The 25493-nt window shown below is 31.4% G+C and overlaps 1 protein-coding gene across 1 annotated transcript in view; it reads right to left on the bottom strand.

Annotated features, from left to right (window-relative positions):
• LOC111641090 (neuroglian-like) overlaps window positions 1-25493 on the bottom strand; it is a 68341-nt gene that overhangs the window by 12479 nt on the left and 30369 nt on the right. The window contains exons 10-18 of the mRNA XM_023387205.1: window positions 23842-23993; window positions 22367-22487; window positions 20134-20415; window positions 19608-19889; window positions 17340-17443; window positions 12102-12281; window positions 10300-10537; window positions 7332-7450; window positions 2277-2460 (exon numbers count right to left, since the gene is read on the bottom strand). Coding sequence (XP_023242973.1) covers window positions 2277-2460; window positions 7332-7450; window positions 10300-10537; window positions 12102-12281; window positions 17340-17443; window positions 19608-19889; window positions 20134-20415; window positions 22367-22487; window positions 23842-23993 — 1662 coding nt within the window. The remainder of the gene's footprint in view (window positions 1-2276; window positions 2461-7331; window positions 7451-10299; window positions 10538-12101; window positions 12282-17339; window positions 17444-19607; window positions 19890-20133; window positions 20416-22366; window positions 22488-23841; window positions 23994-25493) is intronic.

Raw genomic sequence — 25493 nt, 5'->3', positions numbered from 1 at the left:
GCTAAAAGGAGTAAAACTAAAACATGACCTCTAGTATTTAGTATCATTTGCTCTTTTCTCCTTCATTTTGTCTCCTCTGTTAATAGTACATAAATAAAGAAAAGGATAACACAATCTCATGACAGTTTCTATCACATAGACCATGTTTATTGATTAAAAAAAATTTGGTAGTAAAGGGACTAAGCCCTTTACTACCAAATTTTTTCTTGTGTAAGTTTAGTGAGGACGACTATTTCTGAAATTTTTATTTTTATAACTGATAAATATCAAAAATTATTATAGAAACATTTATAATTTAGACCAGTGGTTCTCAACCTTTTTTTTACATGTGGATCCCTTTTCCTCTTAATTTTTTTGAGGACCCCCATAGACATTGCACAGAAAAAAAAACTTACATTTTTTACTAATAAAAAAAGAAAGGAATTGTATCAAAAATAATAGTAGTAGTAAATGATTATGCTTTATTTTGATAGAAAACCAATTTATTTCATTTATTTTCTTATATTTGTTTTTTCATTACATTGTTTCAAATTGGAAAAATATTTTAATACTGAAGCTCTGAATTTCAGAAAAACTAACTACAGTATTTATGAACTAGCACTTTTAATACGTCTTACCTTGTCAAGATGGAGTTTTAAACAGAACTGAAGGTTAAGGTTAAAATAAACTGATTACCTTTATACTGGAGGGAGGTTTATAGCCTCCCTCCTTAATCTTCAACATCTGGAACTGAGGCAAAATGTTCAAAATGACGCTGATGGTATAAGATTCTCCAAACAAATCCCGGCTTTATAATCTCTCTTTGACCTTTGTCACTAAGATATATACACTGAGTGGCCAAAAAGTTAGACACACCCTCTAATAATGAGTTGGTCCACCTTTAGTTGATCACAGCCGATATTCTTCTTGGTATGGACTCAACAAGTTGCTGATACCATTGCTGAGGAAAGTTGACCCATGCTAACATAATGGCAGCTCTAAGTTGGGTCAGATTGGATGGTGTGTTTCCAAGCTTTGAAGTGATCTTTCAACCTCGTCCCACAAATGCTCTGTAGGATTGAGGTCAAGGGACTGAGCTGGCCATGGAAGCTGGTTAAACTATGATTGATGTTCCTCAAACCAATTTGAGACCAATCAAGCATGGTGACAAGGTGCATTGTCCTGCTGAAAGTGATCATCTCCATCAGGGAACACTACAGCCATAAATAAGTGTATGTGATCGACAACAATGTTGAAGTAAGCTGTTCTATTCATAGATTTGTCCACAAATATCAAGGAACCCTGTGTATTCCAAGAAAACATTCCCCACATCATAATTCCACCGCCACCAGCCTGAAGAGTTGTCATTTGGCAGCAGAGGGTCCATAAATTTGTGCTGTTTGTGCCATATTCTGATCCTGCCATCTGCATAATGGAGCAGGAAATGAGATTTATCGGACCAGGCTACTTTTTTCCAGTCCTCAAGTGACCAATTTCATTATTCCTGAGTCCATAACAGGTGAGGTGGCTTTTCATATTTTTCTGTGATACCAAAAGCACTCTTGATGGTCTCCTGCTGCTAAGGCCCATCCTTTGCAAAGTGTGTTTTGTTGTGCATTGAGATATGCTTTGTGATGCACCTGCATTGAATTCAGCTGTAATTTGTCATGTTGTTATCCTTCTTATGCACTAATCATCTCTCACCTATCATTCACCAGCCTTTTTTGACCAGAATTGTCCTTATTGCTTGAAGTTTTTTTTTCTCAACTGCCACTCTCTATACACCTGAAATACTATTGGGTGAGAAAATCCTAAAAGAGTTGTCGTTTCAGAGATGCTGATACCAGCTCTTCTTGCACCAATGATCATTCCTCATTCAAAGTCATTTAAATCTTTTGTCTTACCCATTTTGACATTAACTTCCAAGATAACTATGTCATTTAAAGCTGAGCATATCTTATATAAGCAACTCTGCATTGTTACATCACTCTACATCACTGTCAGACTGATTTACTTTCAAATAAGGGATAACGCTAATTTTTTGGCCACTCAGTGTATGTCGTATATGTATGCAATATTTTAAATAATTTATATTTTAACTCTTATGCAAGAAATGAGTAAATAAAGAAATTGATAATACTGTAGAAATTTAATTCTCAGTAAAACAACTGTTCTGAAGTAGAATTACCCTATAAACTATTAAAATATCACCGTGAACCCCAATTCAGTATTTTTTTTCTGTGGATCCCCAGTAATGTTACATGGACCCCAGTTGAGAATCACTGATTTAGACTTACTTCCTTCTGGTGCAACAATGAATGCTTCTGATTGAGGTCCATTATATCTTCCATTGAAAACAAATACAACAATTTTATTTTCTGTGTTTGGATGAAGAACGTTCAGTAGAGTTTCATTCTGATCATGACTTACTATTTCTTCCTTTATATATTTTATATCTCCCACATATGCCAAAACTTGTATCTAAAAAATAAATAAAACATTTCATTATATTCCATTTCATTTTAGATTTATTGTTTCCATGTTAATAAATTTTTGATATCCACAAAGATATAATTTTTTACAATATTATAAAGTTATTCTTTTAATATTGTTAACAAATCATCATCATATCTTATTATATAATTGATTTTACTCTGGAATCTTTTCAGCATTCTTTTTTCTGTATCTCTAATTTGCAAAAAGTATGTGAAGGAAATGCATTGTGAGGAATCAAGAAATGATTCAAACAGATCTGAAAAGAATTCTAACAAGAGAGAAAACATCAGATTATTTGAAGAAAACAGATAATGTGAATTCTTTGACATAGCGCTGGCTTGATGAGTGAGGTGATGTGGCAACTACCTCAAACAGCAAAGTAATAGGGGTGGCAAATGAGTGGTTGAAATGTTTAAACGAAGAAGAACATAAATTAAAATTATAAGCCATATACAATAAATGTTCATTACATTTGTTTATAAATAGTTTATATAGGAGGAGTGTTTTTTATTGGCAACCATTCTGAAAATAGGGGTGACAAAAATCAGTTTTGCCTCGAGCCTGCACTGCTTAAAACCTGGTTATCTGAATAAGTACAAATGTATAAAGGATCAACAGATTGCAAAATCAATAGTGGAAGAGTGCTACTCACCCACTTTTGGGTAGAAAGCTGGAAAACTTCTTTAGTAAAAAGCTGTGGAATTATGGAGGAATAGTGAAGAACAGCAAGGAATTGGTAGACAAGTTAGTGGAAATAAAGCTAGGAGACTAGCTAACAACCTTTCAGTTTGAAGGTCTATTCAACAGTGAGGTAACAACCAACCTTTTTGTGCTTAACAGAATTGTTACTAGACAGAAGAAAATCTACTAAGATGGACTTTAACATTTCCAACTTAGGTCATCTGATTATTCATAAGTCATATTTTCAATTTACAGAAAATATTTTAGATAGAAAAGGCTTGCTCATAAGCTGTACAACAGCAGGACTTATGGCTGAGTTTTGGTAATTAGACCGGTGGATATAAAGAGTGTTGAGGAAATTCTGGAGTAAAATCAAATTTACAATATGGTACACAAATTGACTTTTATTTTGCAAATTAGAAACATGTATAATTTTTACTTTTCTTTCAGTGTGTGTGAAATATTACATATTTCTATAGAGTAAATTATGTAGCAAATATTTAAACAAAAAAGAGTAATTATTTATTGTGTCATTGTCACATGCTGGGCTGCAATTTTTTTGTCACAATGCTCCAGCACCTGCTCAAGCATTTATGTTGCCCCGGACAAAAAGACAAATTGCTGCCCCTTAAATTTTATTTAGAGAGAAACATGTAATATAAAGTTAACAATCAAGAAGTACAAAACAGTAAAAATTAAAATACACCTGTACCTAGTTACAAATTGTTAACTAGATGCATTTTTAATGATATTACAAAAATGTATTATTGTACAATCAAACAAAAAAAACTTATATCCTATAAAAACTAAACAAAAGTACATCAAGTATACTAAAATCAAAAGAAACTTTTTCTCACTTTTAGTTCTGCAAACTTTTTTATTAACTCTTTTAAGTTTACTTGATCAGCAGTTTCATGCGCAATCGCCAAAATGGCCAAACTATTAAGATGATTTTGCATGGTAGTGGAACGTAAAAAGTTTTTAATTAATTTTTATTTAGAGAAACTCCTTTCCCCCACTAGCTACAGTTATTGATATAATCGGCAGTATTCTTAAGGTGACACTAATACCCCGTTCGCACCGAGCATTTCGATCTAGATTGTGGCTTAAGTCGGAGAGAGTTCCGCGGTGCGAACGCTCTCGACCGTTTCAATCTAGACTGAAACGAGGCTAAATCGCAATCGACTGGAGAGAGTTCTCGAAACTAGATCCAGTTATAAGAGAGATCCCACAATCACACGTGCGCGAGAAAATACAAGATGGCTGCTGAACACGTGTCCGGTTATCGACAGAAAAATAAAAAAGACATCTGGAGAGACAATGACATCTGTTTATTATTAGATATACGGCAAGAAAAAGTATTTATTTCTAACCAAAACTTCCATTTTGTTTGTTGGTGTTCGTGACTTACCGCGTAGTTATGTCAATTTTATCATCGCGTGTAATAGCCGGGTTCTTCTCAAGCGAGTTATCTGTGCGAAGCACGACGTTCCACTGGCGACAGTCACAATCCAGATTGTGGGTAAATCGAGATCGAAGTGAGTCGTGGATTGTGTGCGAACGGGGTATAAGGGTGTGACTATGCAGACGCAAATTTAGTAGCGAGCGATATAGTTCTCGCAAAAGAAAACCATGCACAAGCGAGAAGTGAGAAATCTCGCTGGCTACAGCGAATTTCTGGTTCTCACACATATCTGACAGTGTTTGATATTTCTTGCGTCTTGCCAGTTCTCACTGAACAGTGCGCATGCACCTTCGTAAAGGAGTACAAAATGGCTTCTTCCAGCGAGCAAGATGGCGGACCAGCCATTAAAAAAAATTGATTAATAATGTTTATTTACATCTAGAAATATGGGATAAGCGTCTTCCTGATCACAGGAATTGCAATCTGTTTTCTTACTAAATTATGATAATGTCCTTTAGCCTTTCACTGTTTCCAGAGGGAATGAACACTGTATCTTCATTTTCTTTTTACTTCTTCATGAAGTAATCCTAATAGTAACAACTTTTCTTTTGCTAGTAATAAGTGTCGATGTCGAACCATTTTGTGTTTTATTTGTCAGGCTTCTACTCAACAAGTTTGACGGGAACATGTAACTCATCAACTCCATGCCACTTTCTCTCATTCACTCGCATCTGTGTGGTCGTATAAACGAAAGCAAGAAACAAAAACAGCGAGAAATGTCATCACCTCTTCTCACCACATATTCTCGCTCTCTCAGAAAAGTCGCTTGCTCACGTCGTATAGTCGCACCCTAAGGTTTGGGACAAAATTTAATATTGTTGCTTATGCTTTCGTTGTTATCCTTCTTATGCACTAATCATCTCTCACCTATCATTCACCAGCCTTTTTTGACCAGAATTGTCCTTATTGCTTGAAGTTTTTTTTTCTCAACTGCCACTCTCTATACACCTGAAATACTATTGGGTGAGAAAATCCTAAAAGAGTTGTCGTTTCAGAGATGCTGATACCAGNTGTGTGGTCGTATAAACGAAAGCAAGAAACAAAAACAGCGAGAAATGTCATCACCTCTTCTCACCACATATTCTCGCTCTCTCAGAAAAGTCGCTTGCTCACGTCGTATAGTCGCACCCTAAGGTTTGGGACAAAATTTAATATTGTTGCTTATGCTTTCCTTTTTGCCCAAAAGTCCTCTTTTATGGTTGTTTTTTCAGAATTAAAGAATGCAAATATTTTCTTAGTTTTAGGCAAAAGTAATAAATACGAAATATAAATTGCATGGTAATTTTAGCCACAGAAAAAAATCAACAAATATAAATTTCGATTAATTAAGTATTTAACTTATATTTTGTCACATTCACAACCAAAATGACGCCCTTTAGATTTGCTGCCCTGGACAAATGTCCGGGTTGTCCACTCCTAGAGTGGGCTCTGCAATGCTCTCAATTTTAGTACTGTCTTGCCCCTGTACATCATAATTTTCCTGTTAACAATAGAGTCATGCAGGTCATCTATCTAATTATGTTCAGGAGAACATTTTTGAATTCAACTAATGACTTTTGGTACAAACTGGTAGTTCATATACAGTTAATCAGTACCTTCCTCACCTAAGCTTTCCTTATCTGATCTTGACTTTCATCTATTAATTCTGTTCTCAAGATTAAGGTAGGACAGATGGATGCCAGCAGGAATTTATAGGTCTGCAATTTTTGAAAATTGCAATTTTTGAAAATTGCAGCCCAAGAATGGATATATTCCAGCATGCATTGAACAAGGCATCAGTGAACTGAACTGCAATGTGTTCCAATATTCACCAACAAGTTCATCAGTACAGTGACTGATGCGCATCACACTCATTGGGTTATGAATACGGTGAGCTCTGATGAAGCAATATAGCCATTTCCATGGTTATGTTATTGACATCATTTTTACTATTCATTTGTATTATTTTGACAAAATTAGTCTGCAAATGCTGATGTAGCACTGTTTGTCAGAACATCAGTTGTCAGACATTCCACTAAAAGCTTATTAAATCATTATTAGAAGCCAAGTTGTAATTGTTGATTTCTGAGTTGGAATCCATAAAGAACTTGTTCAAATCCACAAAATAAAGTATTATCTTGTCACATTTCCTTTGTCAGTCTATGTACATTTCACGTGAACATCACACATATTAGGGGAAGTCAAGAAGCTCATCAAGTGGTACCACACGAACTCATTGAGAGAGATAAAGAGCATCATTTGGAGGTCTATAGTTCTTTAATTATTTAACACAAAAATAAAAGTAGTCAAATGAAATTCTTCTCCATCCACCTTACTCTCTGGACATTTTGCCAACAGACTCACTTTTTTTTTATATATATACATTTGGACAGTTTTTGTCAAGGAAGAGGATACAATCAAAAGTACCTTTAATGACTTTTTGGCTTCTCATTCTCATGATCTGTAGCGAATTGGCATTAATGCATTTCTATTGCAACAAAAAAAGTGTATTAATGTTGGCGGAGACAATTTTGATTAAATATGTAAGTTTTAAATTAAATTGATAAATGTTTAAAGTTGTTACTATTGGTCTTTGTTATGTATACAAGACTACCTCTAGCACTTTTCATATATACTAATTAGCATCTTAATAATTAATTAAAGCTATTCAATTTCTGTACATTTACAGCTAATAGAAAAACTAATTTACTATCATTAATACTTAATATACCTTATAACCTTTGAAATTTCCACGAACTGAACTTTCTGGGACAGGATTCCAAGCAACATAGGTAGCATCAATATCCTTTATGTATGTACAATTAATAATTTGAGGTGCTTCTTCTGGTACTGAAAATGAAATCAACAGATATTTTAATTATGATGTTTGTCATTTAATAAGTAATTAATTCAATTAATAACATTAACCAAATATAAAAGTGCATAATGACAAAAATCTACTTTATTGAAGCTCATTTGAATATTTTCTCAAGTATTTTCAGACAATCAAGCCCATTGTCAGGAGATACGCACATGAATCAGCTCATAGCTGTCACCTCATTTTATTTACATAACATCTGGATGCTCCATAATCTAAAACAGATGACACTACACCCCTAACTACTAAATGTTAGAAGAGAGATAGGAAAGAAGGGATTTGGAGATTGCAGAGAAAACATAGATATAGGGCTATTTAAAGCTTGGTATGGGGTCTGGGAGTTAGACTGCACTTCCTTTTCTTTTTATTTTTTTTTTTTTTAAATGAAAAAATACAGAATGATTGTTTATTAATAAATGACGTCTTAAAAGTTTTATGTTTTTATTAGTAAAAATAACATTCATTTACAGGAAAAGAAACCACTAAGGGTCCTAACTTTTCTACAGATGAGAAGTTTTCCTTGCGCCCTTCCTTCCTGATAGCCCTGCATGGATATATTAAATGAGTTTGAGATTGGAAGTAATTAATGGCAAAGAGGTTTTAAATATTACCAAATGCTTGGAAATGGCTTATAAATGAGATTTAAAGTAATTAAGTAAAGTGATATTTTTATTTGCAGTTTTTTGGGAAAGAACAAATAAGGTTTTTGTAGAAGGGTGAAATAAGCAATTTAAAATTTGTGCTCTTGTTACTATATTATATTTATTGAAATTAAAACAAAATTTGTTTTTCCAATAATCTAACATTGTAATGTTATAAGGTAATGTAAATTCTAAAAGTTAAAAAGAATTGGCAACATTTAAACAGGAAAAAACCACTGAATCAGAGCTTTCAGAATTACAGAAATTGTCATCAACATGAGAATTTTTGGTTTATGTACAAGTTTTAACAGTCCTTAGTATGAGAGTTTTATGGAATGAAAGAAAAAATCATTTTTGATTTTAAAAAATTTTGGTTGCAGAAGACTACATCTGTTCACAAATAATTACAACCGCTTTCATATGAAACTAAATTATCATATGTAAAATATGGAAATGTAAAATATATTTTACATTGTGAGTCATACAAGGGATGATCAAAAACTAAGGTTACAAAGTCTGTAGTGAAAAGTGTACATTTTATTTCATACAACCAATACAGCCAACTGATAGTACATACATACATTAGGTTATTTTTCGACAGTCTCCATATCAGTTTAGGCACTTGTCACTTCGTGTGATGAGTTTGAAAATTCCCTCCTGGAAAAAATCCTGTCCTTTCATATTCAGCCAAGTTGTTGCAAAGTGTTTCACTTTCTCATCTGAAGTAAATCGTCGTCCTGCGAGGTTCTCCTTCAAGTGAGGAAACAGGTGAAAGTTGCTTAAAGCAAGATCCGGGCTGTAGGGAGGGTGGTCATGCTGTTCTGAGCGAAACTGCTTCAACAGCGTGGCAGTTCTTCTGGGGCCACCCTCATATTGGTTTTATGAAATAAAATATACACTTTTCACTGCAGGCTTTGTAACCTTAGTTTTTGATTATCCCTTGTAATACAAGTTTTGCTTCCATAAAGGGTAATATTATATTATTAGTCCTAACCATTGAATTAATCTTCCAAATCATTCTATAATCATTCTAAATCTAACATCCAAACTCAATTCTATAAACCCATAAAAGACATGCTAGTGACCGCGAAACATCACATGACAAAGTCGCACTATTTGTATGATATCACTTTGTCACGCACACTCATGAAATAACTCAAAAACAATGATGGACCCCCATTTTTTATTGCATGTTTGGATTCCGCATCACAATTAACGAAAAATGGAAAAGTTTAAACAAAATCTATCCAACAGATTTTGAGAATGAACACAATTCTGCAAGCCACATAAAAAAGGCTTCACTAATGCTCTACTTCAATTAAGGATATAAAATTCAAATATTTTCAGCATAAGTGATGATAATTGAATGAATGAGCCAAACAAAAGAATGTTCATTTTTTTTTTTTTTTTTTAAATAAGTGAGATATAAAACAAGTCATTACATGAAGTAAGTAATATATATTTAGCAGTGGAAATAGATTAACTACAGTGGCTAAGTTCAACTTTAATAGTCATCACATATCATTCATAGTTTCTTCATGAATTTAAGATAAACAATGCAATAAAAAAATGGCATCAATTGGTTTTAAATTAATATAAAAACCAGGGCTGTGGAGTCGCGTAAAAATCTACCGACTCCAACTCCGACTCCAACTTTTCCTTATCATCCGACTCCGACTCCGGCTAAAATACCAAAACTCCACGACTCCGACTCAACAGCCCTGCCAGGGCTGTGGAAGTCACGTAAAAATCTACCGACTCCAACTCCGACTCCGACTCTTCCTTACCATCCGACTCCGACTCTGGCTAAAACATCAAAACTCCACAACTCTGACTCCGACTCCACAGCCCTGATAAAAACGGAAGGCAATACCATGTTTACGTGAATTGGAAAAGTTCTGTTTGAAATTACCTCCACAACATCTATTCAGAAAATAAATAATTTTATAATACATTCTGAACATATTAGAGACAGAGAATAACAAAACTGATTCAATATAAATCATTTTGTAAATGGCAAGTATATGGAGTAAAAAATCATCAATATTAAATAGGTAGCAGTCTTTATAGTTGTTAGATTTTAATCTTGAATCTAATTTATTCAATACAATTAATATTATTATAAAAAATTCAATAAATATTTTCAAACATTTCATAATTAAATTCAGAAATAAATTTACCATCTTCTCCAGAAAATCCAATTACTTCAGTCGCTACGTCATTTGCCTGTCCTATATAATTGTGTGCTTCAACTTTAATCCGATAACGTTTAAATGTAGGCTGATTGTAAACAATATGTCTATTTTGTTTCCAGTCTGTTATCTTTACAAATTCCCAATTACCTTCCAAATCATCATCACGTTTCCAAAATACTTTATAAAAAAATTCTGGTGCATTGTGATCAATTGGCGGCATTGGCTGAAAAATTTTATACACATTAATGGAGATGAAAAGTTAGACTACAAATGAAAAAATTCATGGGCATAAAACAATTAAATTTATTCTAAAATAGTGAATATTATTTAATTTTATTTTTTTCTTTATGATATTATCACCACAAACTGACATATTATTAAATTTTATTAACATTTTTCATTAAAAGTTCTTATTTATTCAATTTAATTTACTTAACTAGTTCATTTTATTTTTACATAATGAACTAAGCGTGCTGAAAAATCAATAGATTAACTATTGATCTTCCAGCATGCTTAATAAGGTTAATGGTTTGCCATACCAATTGAGGTTACATAATAATAACTCAACAGTATCTTGTTTGAAGATGTTAATGTATTTCTGTATGTGCATATTGTGTTATACATGCTGTGTATGTTTTAATTTTCCTAAATATTTTCTAAACCTCTTTTATTAAGTTTGATGCTATGTTGTTTTTAGTGTATTTTACCAGCCTGACTAAATGTTTTCTAATGTAATTTGCTTGTGTTTCTGGTCTTCTTTACTAGGCTGGCTTATGATAGTGTGTCTGCTTGAGATTGAACTACAATGACCACACCAGAACACACTAATGTATGCATTTCTGAGTGTTGATTCTGGTTCAATATGTTTTGGTAATATGTATGTATTTAGATAGTGTAGTTTCTCCATCCATTTTGATGTATGTATTTTGTGTCTTTACAGTTTCTGTGTGGGGTCTAAACCTGTATATTAAGTGAGTATTCCTTGTAATAAATTTGTAAGTGTATTAAATAATTCTGTGTTTGTAGTCTCACTATTTGTAAATGTTGTGTTTGTATTCTCATTGGTGTCTGCTATGCTATGTACGTTTTTATGTTTTATGACTATTGTTGAGATAATTTTTCATCTGATTTTCTGTGTAATCTAGCATTTGTATGTCTTGATATATTTGTTTTGCAACTTGTTATTATTATTATTTGATAAATAAAATAGAAATGAGACAAAACAATAAAAAATATTTATGCATTCAGCAGACATTTGTATTTTTAACACTTATGCAATTTAGGAAGGTTCCATTCAGTAGCATAACTCAATTATTGGGACTGAATGATTTAACATCATGGGGCCAAGTAGTATACTACTCCTATTATGTAGGTGTAGTAATAATAACAAGTTATAAAAAATAACTTTTTACATTCATCATTAAACAGCAGCTAGAATTGATTTTTTGTCACCCAATCATCCCAGTAGTTAAACCACTGGTTCCATCTCAAATATTATTTTTTCCATTTCACTTATTTTATAATTATATTTGTAATGAATGGTCAATAGAATTAAAATGGAAGAAACAAAATAAAAATAAAATGTTTCAAATATCTTCTAAACTGCATACCAGTATCATGTTTTCAATGATCATATCAAAGATGTATGGTTAGTATACACTGCTGAGGATTAATACACATCAGCAAGTCATCCACTTGAAATTATTATAATGTACAAAAATACAAATAATTAAAACTGTTTACTCATTTATCTTACTAAATGAAATAAATATTAAAATATTACTTACAGTCCACGATATAACCAAATTGTTAGGTTCTGTACCAAAACCTTCTACTCCATCTGGATTTTTATATGGCACATCTGTTGGCGTTTGACATACGTCAGAAGCGTCACTGGGCAAACTAATCCCAATTTTATTTCTTGCTAGTACACGAAATGTATAGTTAGCCCAAGGTGACATTGTAATCTAAAACGGTAGTAATATAAAATAAAATTTAATATTTTTTAAATCACTAAACATTAATCATTAATATTCAAAATAGCTAACCATCTTCATTAGGAATAATTTTTTCATACAATTAATGTAATTAAATCTAAATATAACAATTTATCATATTATCAATAAAATAATTTATCACAGAGTGATGTAGTTGGAGGGAGATATAAAAGCGTATGTAATGGATAAAGAAGGACTTTGGTTTTCCTGTTTGAGAGAATGCGCCTTGGATGAAAGGAGAGAAAATACGTAACCAAGAAGAGAGTCGACTGTTGATAGAGATCAAGAAGTTGCGGTGCGAAAAGAAAACCTGTTTCCATCGAAGCCAACGATTGTACCATTACAGAAGAAATTTTGCAAGTCCCTTAGGTACTCTGTTTCCCAAAATTTATTTGTAAAATTCCTTTTTTTTTATCTGTAGGATTTATATTACTTGTCAGGCAAAGCAGGGCCTCGTGTGAGGAAGGAAATTTGGAAGGGGGAATATCAAGCAATTTTGTTATTGTTACACTATCTGTTTCCGGTATTGAACTGTATCTTGGTATTAATATTGTACCGCGTTTTTCGACTAAAATAAACTTTTGTTTGTCTAGTTACACGTTTCCACCGACTGTTCATTATCCTTCCCTTTGTTCTATTCCTCGTTTGTCTGAAACCGCAGACCACATGCCTTGCAGAGTTTACAAGTTCCTGACTTGATTTTTAATTGTGAGGTCCCAGACATGGTCTGAACCCTCTCTGAAACCTCCCAAAACAAAGGATCTGAAGTGGAAAAGAAAAAAAATCAATCCCTGTTAATAATTTGCTTGCCACCAGAATTTTAAATGACTGACACCTTGCAAATAAAAGTACACAATTCTTAACTTAAATAATAAATGTCCCAAGATTAGTAAATATCTCCAGTGAGGATCAGAAACTGGAATCAAATTAAATGATGACATCAACCTTTCCTGCAGCCTGAGTCAGTCTTGAATTACTCCTAAAAACAAGCGAGTGTCCAATTGGGAAGTGAGGAGAAGTGACCAAGATCAATGAAGATATAAGACTGAAAGGAAAATCATATAAAAACCTGCATTTCAAGGACCAGAAGCTTTCTTGATCCATTTCTGTCTGATCCATTGTCGGTCTTTGATTAATTCCATGCTGCTGCTGTACTCCTCACTGCCACCAACTTCTCTTCCATTTGCTGAATGTGTGTGCTTGTGCCTTTTCAATGAAAATAACTGTCCTCCTCTACTCTGTAGGTTCAAAACCTGTCACTTCTTTCTGATGAACCCTGTGTGGATACTAAACTGATCAAACTCAGAGAATTGAACTTCATGGATTTTTGTTTCCAAACGACCAAGGATCATGTAAGAGTCTCTCCTTCACAATAAATGGTCTTATCAAATGACATGGTCTTCATGCCAAACACTCACATACGTATATTTTGTTCATTCTGTTCTGGCCTAAATTTCTCTCTGGTGTAAGTTTTGCTTTTTGTGAATGTTTCAATGTCAGACCTTAACAAGAACCATACAGACCTCACATAATAAAATACAAGTATCCCTCATACAACACGGCACTTCTACAACATGGTTTTGCTCTAACATGGTTGGAAACTGGAAATATCCCCCATACAACATGGTTTCTGGTTTCACTCTTACATGGTTCAAGAATTTGGGAAATCGTCCATATAAAATTTCACGACTTTTAAGTGCAACTCTGTTATACGATATTTTTTTTTATTCAAGTAATTATATACATGTCAAATCAAATTTTCCCATAGATTTTACAATATTAAAATTTTCAATTTGTTTTGTCCCCTTTGTCAGGTTTACTTTAATGAAAACTGATAGTATTTTTCTTCCTTGTCCCAGCTTTCCTATCAACAAGGTATTGTTGATGTTGCTTTCAGACATTAGAATTTAAGACTGTCACAGTGTTTTGGTTTTATAGATTAATCGTCATATTTAATAAAGTTTATTTTAACATTTTTAGGTAAGTGTTATTAAACTTTTTTAACCACAGGTAAGTAATCATTCATAAAAATGATGAATGAAATATGGCAGTAACTTGGTACTCAAACCAAGATACTGTGGTCTGAAGACTACGTGTTCTGTTGCGTAACCAGCTCATAACCAGTCCCTTAGGTGGTTCACGGAGTAAAGGAGGGATGGGCTCTCATAGCATAAAAGTTTTCTGTTTGTTGTTGTAAAAGTGAATGGGAGGAGGGGAGATATGTGGTTTGAAGATCATGTGTTCTATTGCGTAAACAGTTCCTTGGGTGGGCCACAGGGTAAAGAAGGGATGGGCATTCTTGATAACAACCAAAAAAAAAACCCTGATCAAGGAGGAAGATTGTGCATGCTCAATGGAAGAAGTGAGACTTTTCGGAAGAAAGAAAGAGGAGAGAAGATGTGTAGATGATAGTGTGGCCGTCAGCCATGATATGATATATTCCCTATATTTTATATTGTATTAGTATTAGAGTTTCCTCTTTCTTTGTCTAAATCCTTCCTAGAACTTTCTTTGTCTAAACCCCTTTTGCCCTTGGGGGAGGATTACCCTCTTCATAGAAATAAAGAACAAAGAAAAAGGAAGTGAGGCCCGGAAGCAAAACGGAGAGAAAGGGTACCAGATTGAGTGGAGATCTTGAGTAGGTAGGAGGTAACAGAGAGGTGCTCCTACAAGTGAGAAGTGATCTGAGACGAAGCAATCTGAAAAAAGGAGGACTGTAGACAAAAAGTCTACAAGTGAGAGGTGATCAAAGACGAGAAAGTACAGAGAGAGATCCTCTAGGGAAGACGACTCAATCCGAAAGATAAAGACTGTAGACGACAGGTCTACAAGTAAGAAGTGACCTAAGACTAGAAAGTGCAGAGAGAGATCATCGAGGGAAGGCCTCTTAGTCCGAAGTGTTCTCCAACCAAGGGCTCATCACAAGAAACCCGGGTATTTCTACTTCTTTCCTTGTCTATCTCTATATCCTCTATTCTTCCATCTTTAGTTATAAGTTAGTGTAAGTTAGCATAAGTTAGTGTGTAAGTAATTACAGTCCTCGTCAGATTGTCGCATGGGTGCAAGATAACTGTTTTTGAGGTGTACCATTGAGCGCCTGTATACGTATAAAATTCGGGAAATTGTAAAGTTGGGATCCAATAAACGAACCTGTTCAGTGAGAAAAATAATACTTTGTGTTAAGATTCTTTTCTTTTTGTACCATTTCGCTCGCGGGATCGTGTACAGTACCTCTCACTCCGAACACCACAATAGAGTCGTGAGATTGTTTATTTTTGTGTGTTGTCCTTTCTTTTGGTGTGTGTTATAGCAAAGGGACAAAGTAGTGATCAGAAGGACTAGAATGAACTTTAAGTTCCTTGCATTGGAGTGTATGATTTATTTCTTTGAAGTTTCTTTTTTGTTTTGTTCCTGCACAGGGAATACTCTAAAGATCAAGTACTTCCCACCAATACTGTCATATTGTTCCCAACTCCAACGATTCAGTATTTGAACACAATTCTGGAGAAAAATCACTCAGTACTCGACTGAACAAATGCAACCCACTAGAACAAATTTTCAATTAATAACATACTTTTATTTTTATTTTGTCATCCATAAAAAATTTTATGGTAAAAATAAAAAAAAAAGGTGTTGCTGATATTTCTGACCAAGATCAACAAAAAAGCTGAGAAGATGGCAATACTTTGTAAAAAGAAAACTCCCTCGTTTAACTAAAATTAATATTAATGTGTAATACAATAGTTTTAATTGTGATTGTTAGTTAATTATTAATTGCTTTAATAAACATATTTCTCTTATTGATGGAAAAGAATAGTATACTTTTGCTAACTTTTAGAACGTAACACTAATTTTTGCATTAGTCTTTTGTTTCGTATAGTACAGATTCGTATAACACAGCACTTTTTTGGAACGTAAGTAACTACTGTGTTATACGAGGAATACCTGTATACATTAAACAATTATTCCTATAAATATTAAAATAATAATCTACAGATCTGAAAGAAGAATTAAAGTTGCTTACTTAATTATATTTTTAAACTGTATGTTGGACATAGTGATTTCAATTTTTGAATTTTAATTAGGATTCTTATTTGGGGAATGCATTGAAATTAATATGGTTTCTGTATAATTAAGTTTAACTAAATTAACTTTTTTATTTTATTACTTTTTTTATGAATACATTTTCAGACACTAACAGATTAGTTCACGATGATGCAGAAAAATTCAATTGAAGGTCAAACTGAATGAGTGCACATTTTTGAGAGGAGAGGATATCTGAAAGAGATGAGGAAACAAAGAAATTGAGAAAGTTAGGATAAAAGCTAAGAAGTAGAAGGAATAAATTTATAACTTTTGATCAAATCAAGGAAATTCAAAATATCAACACACCTTAATTTTCCAGCAACAAAAATCATTTTAATAGCAAACATTTTTGGACATTTCTCGGGAAATCTCAAAATAAAACATCACATTTAGAATGAAAAAGATGAATTTGTAGACTGTACATTCTAACACAGTGTTTCTCAACAGGGGCGTTTTTCCATGTTGAGGGCAATTAGTAACAATTTATATTTTGGGGGCAAAAAACAATTTTCTGGGTGATAAAGTAAAACATTATATTAAGAATAATTAGATATTTTATTCGTTATATCGTACAATAATTAAACAAATAACATTATACTAATCACTAGTCTATTCAATGCAGTACGAATTTGGCGTTAGCCTTGGCCCTCAGCATTGGAATTTTGAAGTGAAGGGGCGATACTATGTAACGGTTTTATTGAAGGGGGCGACAATTCGTTAAAGGTTGAGAAACACTGTTCTAACTGAAATAACTTAAACATTATAAATATAAATAGACTATTAAATAGAACATTACAAAAGTTTTAGACTGACAGTTACAGAACAAAATAAAAATAAAATACTCAAATTGATACAACTATATAGATATTTAAAGATTAAATAAATATAAACTTAGTATCAGCCTTGTGGAGAGACATCAAGAACCCCACAGCCCTCCTTAACCACATTTCTCCACCTGCACCAATCCAAATGGATCCAACCTGCCAAGCTTTTTATTTGAGGAGATTTGTCCATATTCCCTCTTCCACACACCACAGTGGTATGTCCTTGCAAAGAAACAAAATCATTTACTTAAAAAATTAAGCTCTCAGACCCTTTATAAGGGTCCAGACTGTTGCTACAGCATCTTCCTCCCTCCCATCAGGGCTGCTTAGTAGCACTACTGAGTGTGGACCTCACCGATAATATCCCATCTAAACCAATTCAAGTAATGATTTCCACATGTTAGAAATATTTTCTGCCTCTTGAAAACTGACCCATTTGATCTGTGTAGTTGACTTGTGTATCTCTATCATTTCAAAATTTCTTAAATCCTTTATGTAGCATACTGCACAGACAATCTTAGCCTGCTGCCACTGTTCCTTCACTTCAGGAATTGATGCAAAAACCTCCAAAATTGTTGCATATCCTTCTCTTTTTTTTATGGAAAAAGCNTTTTTTATTTTAAAAATATATTATTTCATTAAATTTACATTATAATTATAATATAATATTTAATAAATTTATTTTTTTTAGAATAAAACTAAATTAATATTGTTTGCAAATAAAAATACTTAATGATTCTTTAAAATACTTTTTAAAATGTTGAAAAATATATTAGTTAATCTTCTACTAAATAAAATTAAAAATAATCATTGTGATTGTTGATGAATTAAAGTAGATTTTTAATCAAAATATTATAAAAACATTAGTATTATTTCAGTATAAATGCAAACTCTTGAAAATATTATTAAATTTCTTCAAATTTACAATTTTATCACATTGACAATATTTAAAATATTTATTATAAATTTTAGGAAAGCTGCAATATTACCAATTTTAATTCATTTCTTTGATAAAATGTATAGAAATTATTAATGATCAAAATAATTTTTTTACATTTAAAGATATTTTGGTGAATATTATATTACTATTCAGATGTTTTCATTATTATTATTATTATTATTTTAAGAATATCAATTATTATTATAACATTTTGTATTAAAATGTATTCTGATATGTTTAGTACTTGTGGAAGTTAACAAAAATAAAATGTAAACTTAATGTTATACTGTATATACTTTTATATTTGATTTTACATTCTTAACAATTTTTAGATAAAAAATTTAAACACTTGAAAATTGACTATTTTAAAGTATCAACTACTCATAATACGTGTATTACATTATTATTAAATTTATTTATTTTGATATCTGTTTTAGAACATTTTTCAATGTAAAACTTACACACACACATCTATATATATATATAAGTAGTTGCAAAAATTTGTTTTGTTGACTACTCTATATAATCACATCAAATTTTGTATAAACTTTATTTTAATATCATTGGTTATTAATTATTTTAATATCTTATTTCATAAAGCATATAAATTTATTTAAAAGCTAAATTTACAAGTTTATTAAGTTAATTATTAGTTACAGTTATCTCATATATATAAAGACTATCAAAAAAAATTTTTGTGTGTGTATTTAATTTTATATAAATTATATACACATGCACATTTTCTACAAAGAACCTGCAAAAGCTTCAGTTTCAGAATATACAATTATAATTGTTGGGTAAACAAAACTTGAATATATTTGAAGAAATAAATAATGTAAATAAATAAAATAAAAATTCAATCTGCTTGTTAAGGAAGCGAAAAGTAAGGATTTATTAGAAGAGTTTTCAACCAGTAGCATCTAATTATACCCAATTTAGCCAAATCTGGTCTATATTAAGGTGCATTAAAACACATATAGTGACTGCAAGATAAAAATAATATGACCATATATAAAAAAAATGGAATTTATTAGATAAAATTGGATTAATAATAGCAAATTATGCACTGATAAATACAGATTCAATTTACTCAAATAATTATATGAAAAATCTGTTTTGATAGTGATGACTTTTTTATTATTTTTGTTTTTGACAATTCTTGCCATTATAAAGTGTAATTCTTTATACCATTTAACTTAAGAGCTGACTTGGAATGAGCCCTTTGTTCTGAGGCTATCTTCAGTCAGCCTAGACAAGATCATTCTAGCCTTGGACTCTAAAAGTTTTAAAAATATATATATAAAAGGAACAGTTCCGAGAGCAGGCTATTTCCCCCCTCTCTCTACAGAAATTAACAGAAAGAAGCAAAATAAAACTTTGGTAATAGTACTTATATATATATATATATATATATAAACTTGCATATTTGAGAATTAATATGTTTACCTTGAACTGTTAGACTTGCTACAGCTTCATCTTGATCTAATTCTGTTTGAGCTAAACATTTGTATTTTCCAGAATCTAATTCAATTGTTTTTGCTATTGTTAATGAATTATCAACTGTCTGAATCATTCTGGAATCTAAATCAAAATCAATTGGTAGGCCATTAAACAACCATGTTATCTTCATTTCCAATGAAGAATCAGCCTCTGCATTGCATCTAAATGTTGCAGATTTTCCTGCTGCTACTTCAAAATTTTCTGGAAATTGAATAATTCTTGTTTTACCTAGAAAAACATAGAAATACATATATCAATATCTATACAAAAGTAAATTATTTTTTAATTATAGCAAAAGTATAAATTTAATATGATGTTAAACTATATACCAGAATGCAGAAAAATTTAAATTTTGGTAGTTACTCAGTGAAAAACTAAACAGAATTAGAGAATTTAAATATACTNATTTACAGTATTTATATATATATATATATATATATAAACTTGCATATTTGAGAATTAATATGTTTACCTTGAACTGTTAGACTTGCTACAGCTTCATCTTGATCTAATTCTGTTTGAGCTAAACATTTGTATTTTCCAGAATCTAATTCAATTGTTTTTGCTATTGTTAATGAATTATCAACTGTCTGAATCATTCTGGAATCTAAATCAAAATCAATTGGTAGGCCATTAAACAACCATGTTATCTTCATTTCCAATGAAGAATCAGCCTCTGCATTGCATCTAAATGTTGCAGATTTTCCTGCTGCTACTTCAAAATTTTCTGGAAATTGAATAATTCTTGTTTTACCTAGAAAAACATAGAAATACATATATCAATATCTATACAAAAGTAAATTATTTTTTAATTATAGCAAAAGTATAAATTTAATATGATGTTAAACTATATACCAGAATGCAGAAAAATTTAAATTTTGGTAGTTACTCAGTGAAAAACTAAACAGAATTAGAGAATTTAAATATACTAGAGTCTCTGTAATCAAACATATTTCAGCTATTGTCAGATTACTGAAATTTCTATATATGTATGTACTGCACAGTAAAAAAAAAATGCACTTGGTTCACAGGTTAGTTTACTATATTAATCATGATTGTGACTGTTTTGCCAACTGCCTGTGAAACAAACAACTAGCAACTGACCACATACAAATATCTCAATCTCTCTCTGTCTCATACATTGATAAGTGGTAACATGAAAATTTCATGTGCATCTCCCTACAGAACATCCAGTTACTAGATGTGTCAGAATTGCGAGTGACAGAGACTCTACTGTACTTGGGTTTCTATATAATGGAATGGACAACTAAATAAATAAATTATTAGATGAAGGTAGGTTTGAGAAATCAGAAAGAAATATCTAATGTATTAGGGGATAACAGGATAAATTCAAGGATGAAAGGAAAACAGTGTATAAGATACTTGTCAAGCCAACAATGATTTATGATACTGAAACATGGTACATACATAAAAGTGTCTCAGGAAAAGGAAAATGAATTTGACTGAATTAGGAATGCTGCAATGAATGACTTGTGTGACTAAAATACATAAAATCAACAATGAAAGGACAAAAGGAACTGAAGTGTGGCATTGTCTAAGTAAATACAAGAAAAGAGGTTATAGTTGTACAATCATATAATACAGAGAGATTTAAATACGCACATTCAAACTGTGAAGGTCAGTTAGCCTGACGATGACTGGTCAACACAGATGCAAATGTATACTTTCATGTGATTTTGTATTTTTTTGTCGAATATTGATTACATGTATAGTGCTTATAAGGAGAGATGGCAATTATGACACTGAACGTTGAACTATTTTTCAAAACAATGTATAATTCAACTAACTGTTTTCCACTTTACTATAAGTAGCTAAAAGCTCATAACATATGAGAAATGCTATTGCACTCACTACTTCCAATGTACAATCAAAGTTGTGCTGTGCAATCCATTAAGTGTATTGTGTGTTCAATGAGCAATTCAGTTAAGATATTCTCACGAAAGGTCAGATGTAGGCCCTTTGTTCCTATGACTTTTTTATTCCTGTGAACATGGTCTAGAGCTCTGATAATTTTTTCTATTTTTAAATTTTTCTAATTTATAGAATTAGAAAATTTTAAATTAAATTAGATTTAATGTTTATTAAATAAAGAAATTATACAACAAATAAATATAAAAAATACAATCAAGTTTGGTTTTATTTGATTTCCTATTTCAATGTATAATTAAGATCAGAAATGACTATTTTATTTATACATTAATAGATTAAGGCTGTATAGTAAGATGCATTAAATTTTAGACAATGAAAAGATGTGGATATGTTCCATTTGTTTTGTAAAGGAGAGTTCTATAATTTAAAGTTACTGAAAGTTGTAAAATAGTTATAGTAAACAACGATATCAAAATCTAGTATATTGCCATATTATTACTAAAACAGTTTAATGGATATTATAGCAGTTCCTTAATCTTACTTTTGCATAAACTACAAAACAAATGGAACATACCCATATCCTTTCATTTTATAAAATTTAATGCATCTAACTGTACCATAATTATATACTAAGTATTAATGTTTCAAAAAATTTCTACAAAAATCTGTACAACTGAACTTCTTTATCATTCTGTTAATGTAATTTTTAAAATGTCTTGAATAAGAAAAAAAAGACTAATAAAAGCACTAACTAAACTTAAATTCAGTTTTTGATTAATTCTGGTATCATCAAGTATTATACTCAGTTAGTTTACCTTTTACTTCTAATTTCCCATGTCGTTTCATTTCACCAAATTTATTTCTTGCTATACATGTATAAGTTCCTTGATCTGAAACTAATACATTCGTAATTTGAAGGCTTCCCTTACCAATAACCTAAAATGAAAGTGAAATAAAATTAAATAATTAAATATAATATATCCATCTATCATATATATATACAAGGATTGAAATCCTTTTACGTAAATTTATTAAGACGAATGAAACAGTGTATGTGTTGGCATGACATAATTAAACAAAGCAATATATGAGAAAGCCAGAATGCACTTTTGTTTGTAAAAAAAGTCACCATAGACATTCAGACACGCATCCCACTGCTTCGGAAAACAATGGATATTGTCCACAAAGAATGATGTTGGTTGAGCCTTAAGCCAATTGAGTGGCTGCTTCATTGACTTCTGCATCAGAGTTAAAGCATTGCCACTTAAAAGTTTTTTTAAAGGTCTGAACAAATGAAAGTCACATGATGACAGATTGGGGCTTTAGGAAGAATGGTACAGAACCTCCCAACCTTTTTGTGTTAAAGCATTCTGCACAGTGTTCGCAACATGTGGTTGAGCATTGTCGTGCAAAAAAATCACACCATGTGAAACCATAAAGAATAAGCGACCATGCATGTTAATGCGTGGTTGCTTATTCTTTATGGCTTTATGCAGCTTGTCCTGTTGCATTGTAGTAATTGATCAAATATTTTATGACAATAAGTGGGAGAATAAAGCCAAAATCTAATAGCTAAATAATTTTATAAATCTTATTAAGAAATTGATTTCAACCAATAGTGATCATTAATTTTAATTTTGGAACATACATCATCAAACATACTAAGGCAATTATATAATTTTAAAAGATTTCAAAAGGCATTCCTTTTTTAAAAAGCAAAAGTTCCAGTTAGACCAGAAGCAGACTAGTGAATATGGTCAAAAACATTCATAAATCATCTACACTACTGTTGGAAAAGTACTTAGATTGACTTTTTTGAATGTATCTAATTTTGTTTAAACAATAATCTTTTTAATGAAATAAATGCATTAAAATTGTATTGTATGAGATGTATAAAATTACATTATTCAAATGTTTATTGACGAGACTATGTCTCGTTTTTAAAATCACGCTGCTGTCAATGGCTACACACCTTAGAGATATTAAGGAGTACATGTCAGGAGTTGCAATTCAGCACAGAGTATTTAGTGTCCAAATCACGAGCACATAAAACAAACCAGACTTATAGGTAGTCAGGGGACCAAGAACTGGGTCAAAATAAAATACAAAATGCTGAGACTGTTTCTACAAATAGGCGCGAATGCGAGATTTGTGCGTGGGTTGCTCATGCTCTCTGAGACATAGTCTCAAAGCCATTTTACTTGTTTATTTTAATATCAAAAATCCTATAAAAATCAGTTTTAGTAACATTATAAAATGACACGTCAAATATCAAAAAATAAAACTTTACTTGATATTTTCCTCCTGTTAATTCACGTCCATTTTTACTCCATTTAATATCAGGTTGAGGAGCACCAAATACTTCACAACGTAATACTACTGTTGAAGAAATCACTGCTTTAACAAGTGGTTCTGGAGGCACTGTTATTGTTGGAGGTACATCTAAAATTTTAATTACATTATAATTATTAACAGAAAATGGTTATTGAATTTTTAAATATTGGAACTTAATCAAATCTTCTGTTTTCTTGATAACAACAAAAATTCTAAAGATAACATTACTTTTGCTATCTATTTCTTTTCTGAAGCTATGCTGTAACTAGCCATTCCTGTGAGCTGTGCAAGAATTTGTATTTAGGCCTCTTAATTAATTATTTTGAGAAAATAATAAAACAAATACATGCATTTTGGGCCCCTCTTCCAAGTGGGCCCTGTGCGGGTTCATCTGTCTAGTTACAACACTGTATGCCATATTGATTTATTATGATGTTGATAGATGTCACTAACATTAAAGAATTCTTAATGTTCTCTAATCTACTCCTTCTTCAGTTGATTCGATGTATAAATTTATTTATGATAATTTAGAAGTGTTTATCTATATATAAACAACAACCAACCTGATACATTAAAGCTTGCGAACAAATTTCTGAATTATCATCAAGCTATTTCTTCCAGATATTCTACATTAAAAATTAAAATTTATTTATTTTTAATTATTAAATTTACTATAAGATAGTGATATAACTGTCTACCTCTAGATATATTGATTTATAGCTAATTATTTACTATTCTTATAACATCCTAATAATAATTTGGCAGCTTTTTGTTAACTTTAATGTATTAAGTTGGTTATGTTATATACATTTAAGATACATACATACACATTCTCAGCAAGCATGGTGTATGTATATATATAGGCTTACCATAATATTTTCTTCTCAAACCGGGACAATTTTGAGAAAATACTCGCAACAGAAAATTAGCTTACTAGGATAAGTATCTATGATTGAAAAGGCTAAATAAAGTAGTTTGTTAACAAAAACAACGAGTTAAAAGCAATTTTTAATAACTGAACTAAACATATCTTATTATTAATATTTATTTTAAAAATTCTTTGTCGTTTAAATCGGTACATTTAAAATATGGCAATACATTTGAGGAAGTTCCTATTGCTTGCCTTAGGTTTCACACATTTCAAATGATTTTAAATGTTTGATGCTCACCATGAGTTACTGAAAATTATGAAAAGCACAGATCATATTTCACTTTGTCAATACGATCATAGAACTTTTTTTTCAATCATCAATAAACACATGGTTTCTTTTTGGCATTTTAGAGATTAAATGAATTTAATATACCGCGCATTCTTTCATTCAGCAGTGCGCTGAGCAGTTGCTGCCGGAAATGACGTTTTCGCTGTTGACGGTTGAAAACACTTTTGCCGGAGAAAGAGCTATCTCAAAATGGCTGATATAAACAATGTTTTTCTTTCTTCTATATTTACGCGCATATTAGAAGAAAGGCCATTAAGTTCGATGTTATTTATAAGAAAACAAGGAAATGATGATTTATTTATGGCATTGGCTATGACTGATTCCCAACAACGAAGAAAGCGTGCAAAAATCGTTGGTTACGTTCACAATATCGTACCACAGTATTCGA

This window comes from Centruroides sculpturatus, unplaced genomic scaffold, assembly GCF_000671375.1.
Source record: "Centruroides sculpturatus isolate CEXI.00-Female unplaced genomic scaffold, Cexi_2.0 scaffold1583, whole genome shotgun sequence".
In the NCBI taxonomy this organism is placed as follows: Eukaryota; Metazoa; Arthropoda; class Arachnida; order Scorpiones; family Buthidae; genus Centruroides; species Centruroides sculpturatus.
This window is presented reverse-complemented; position numbering and strand designations above follow the sequence as displayed.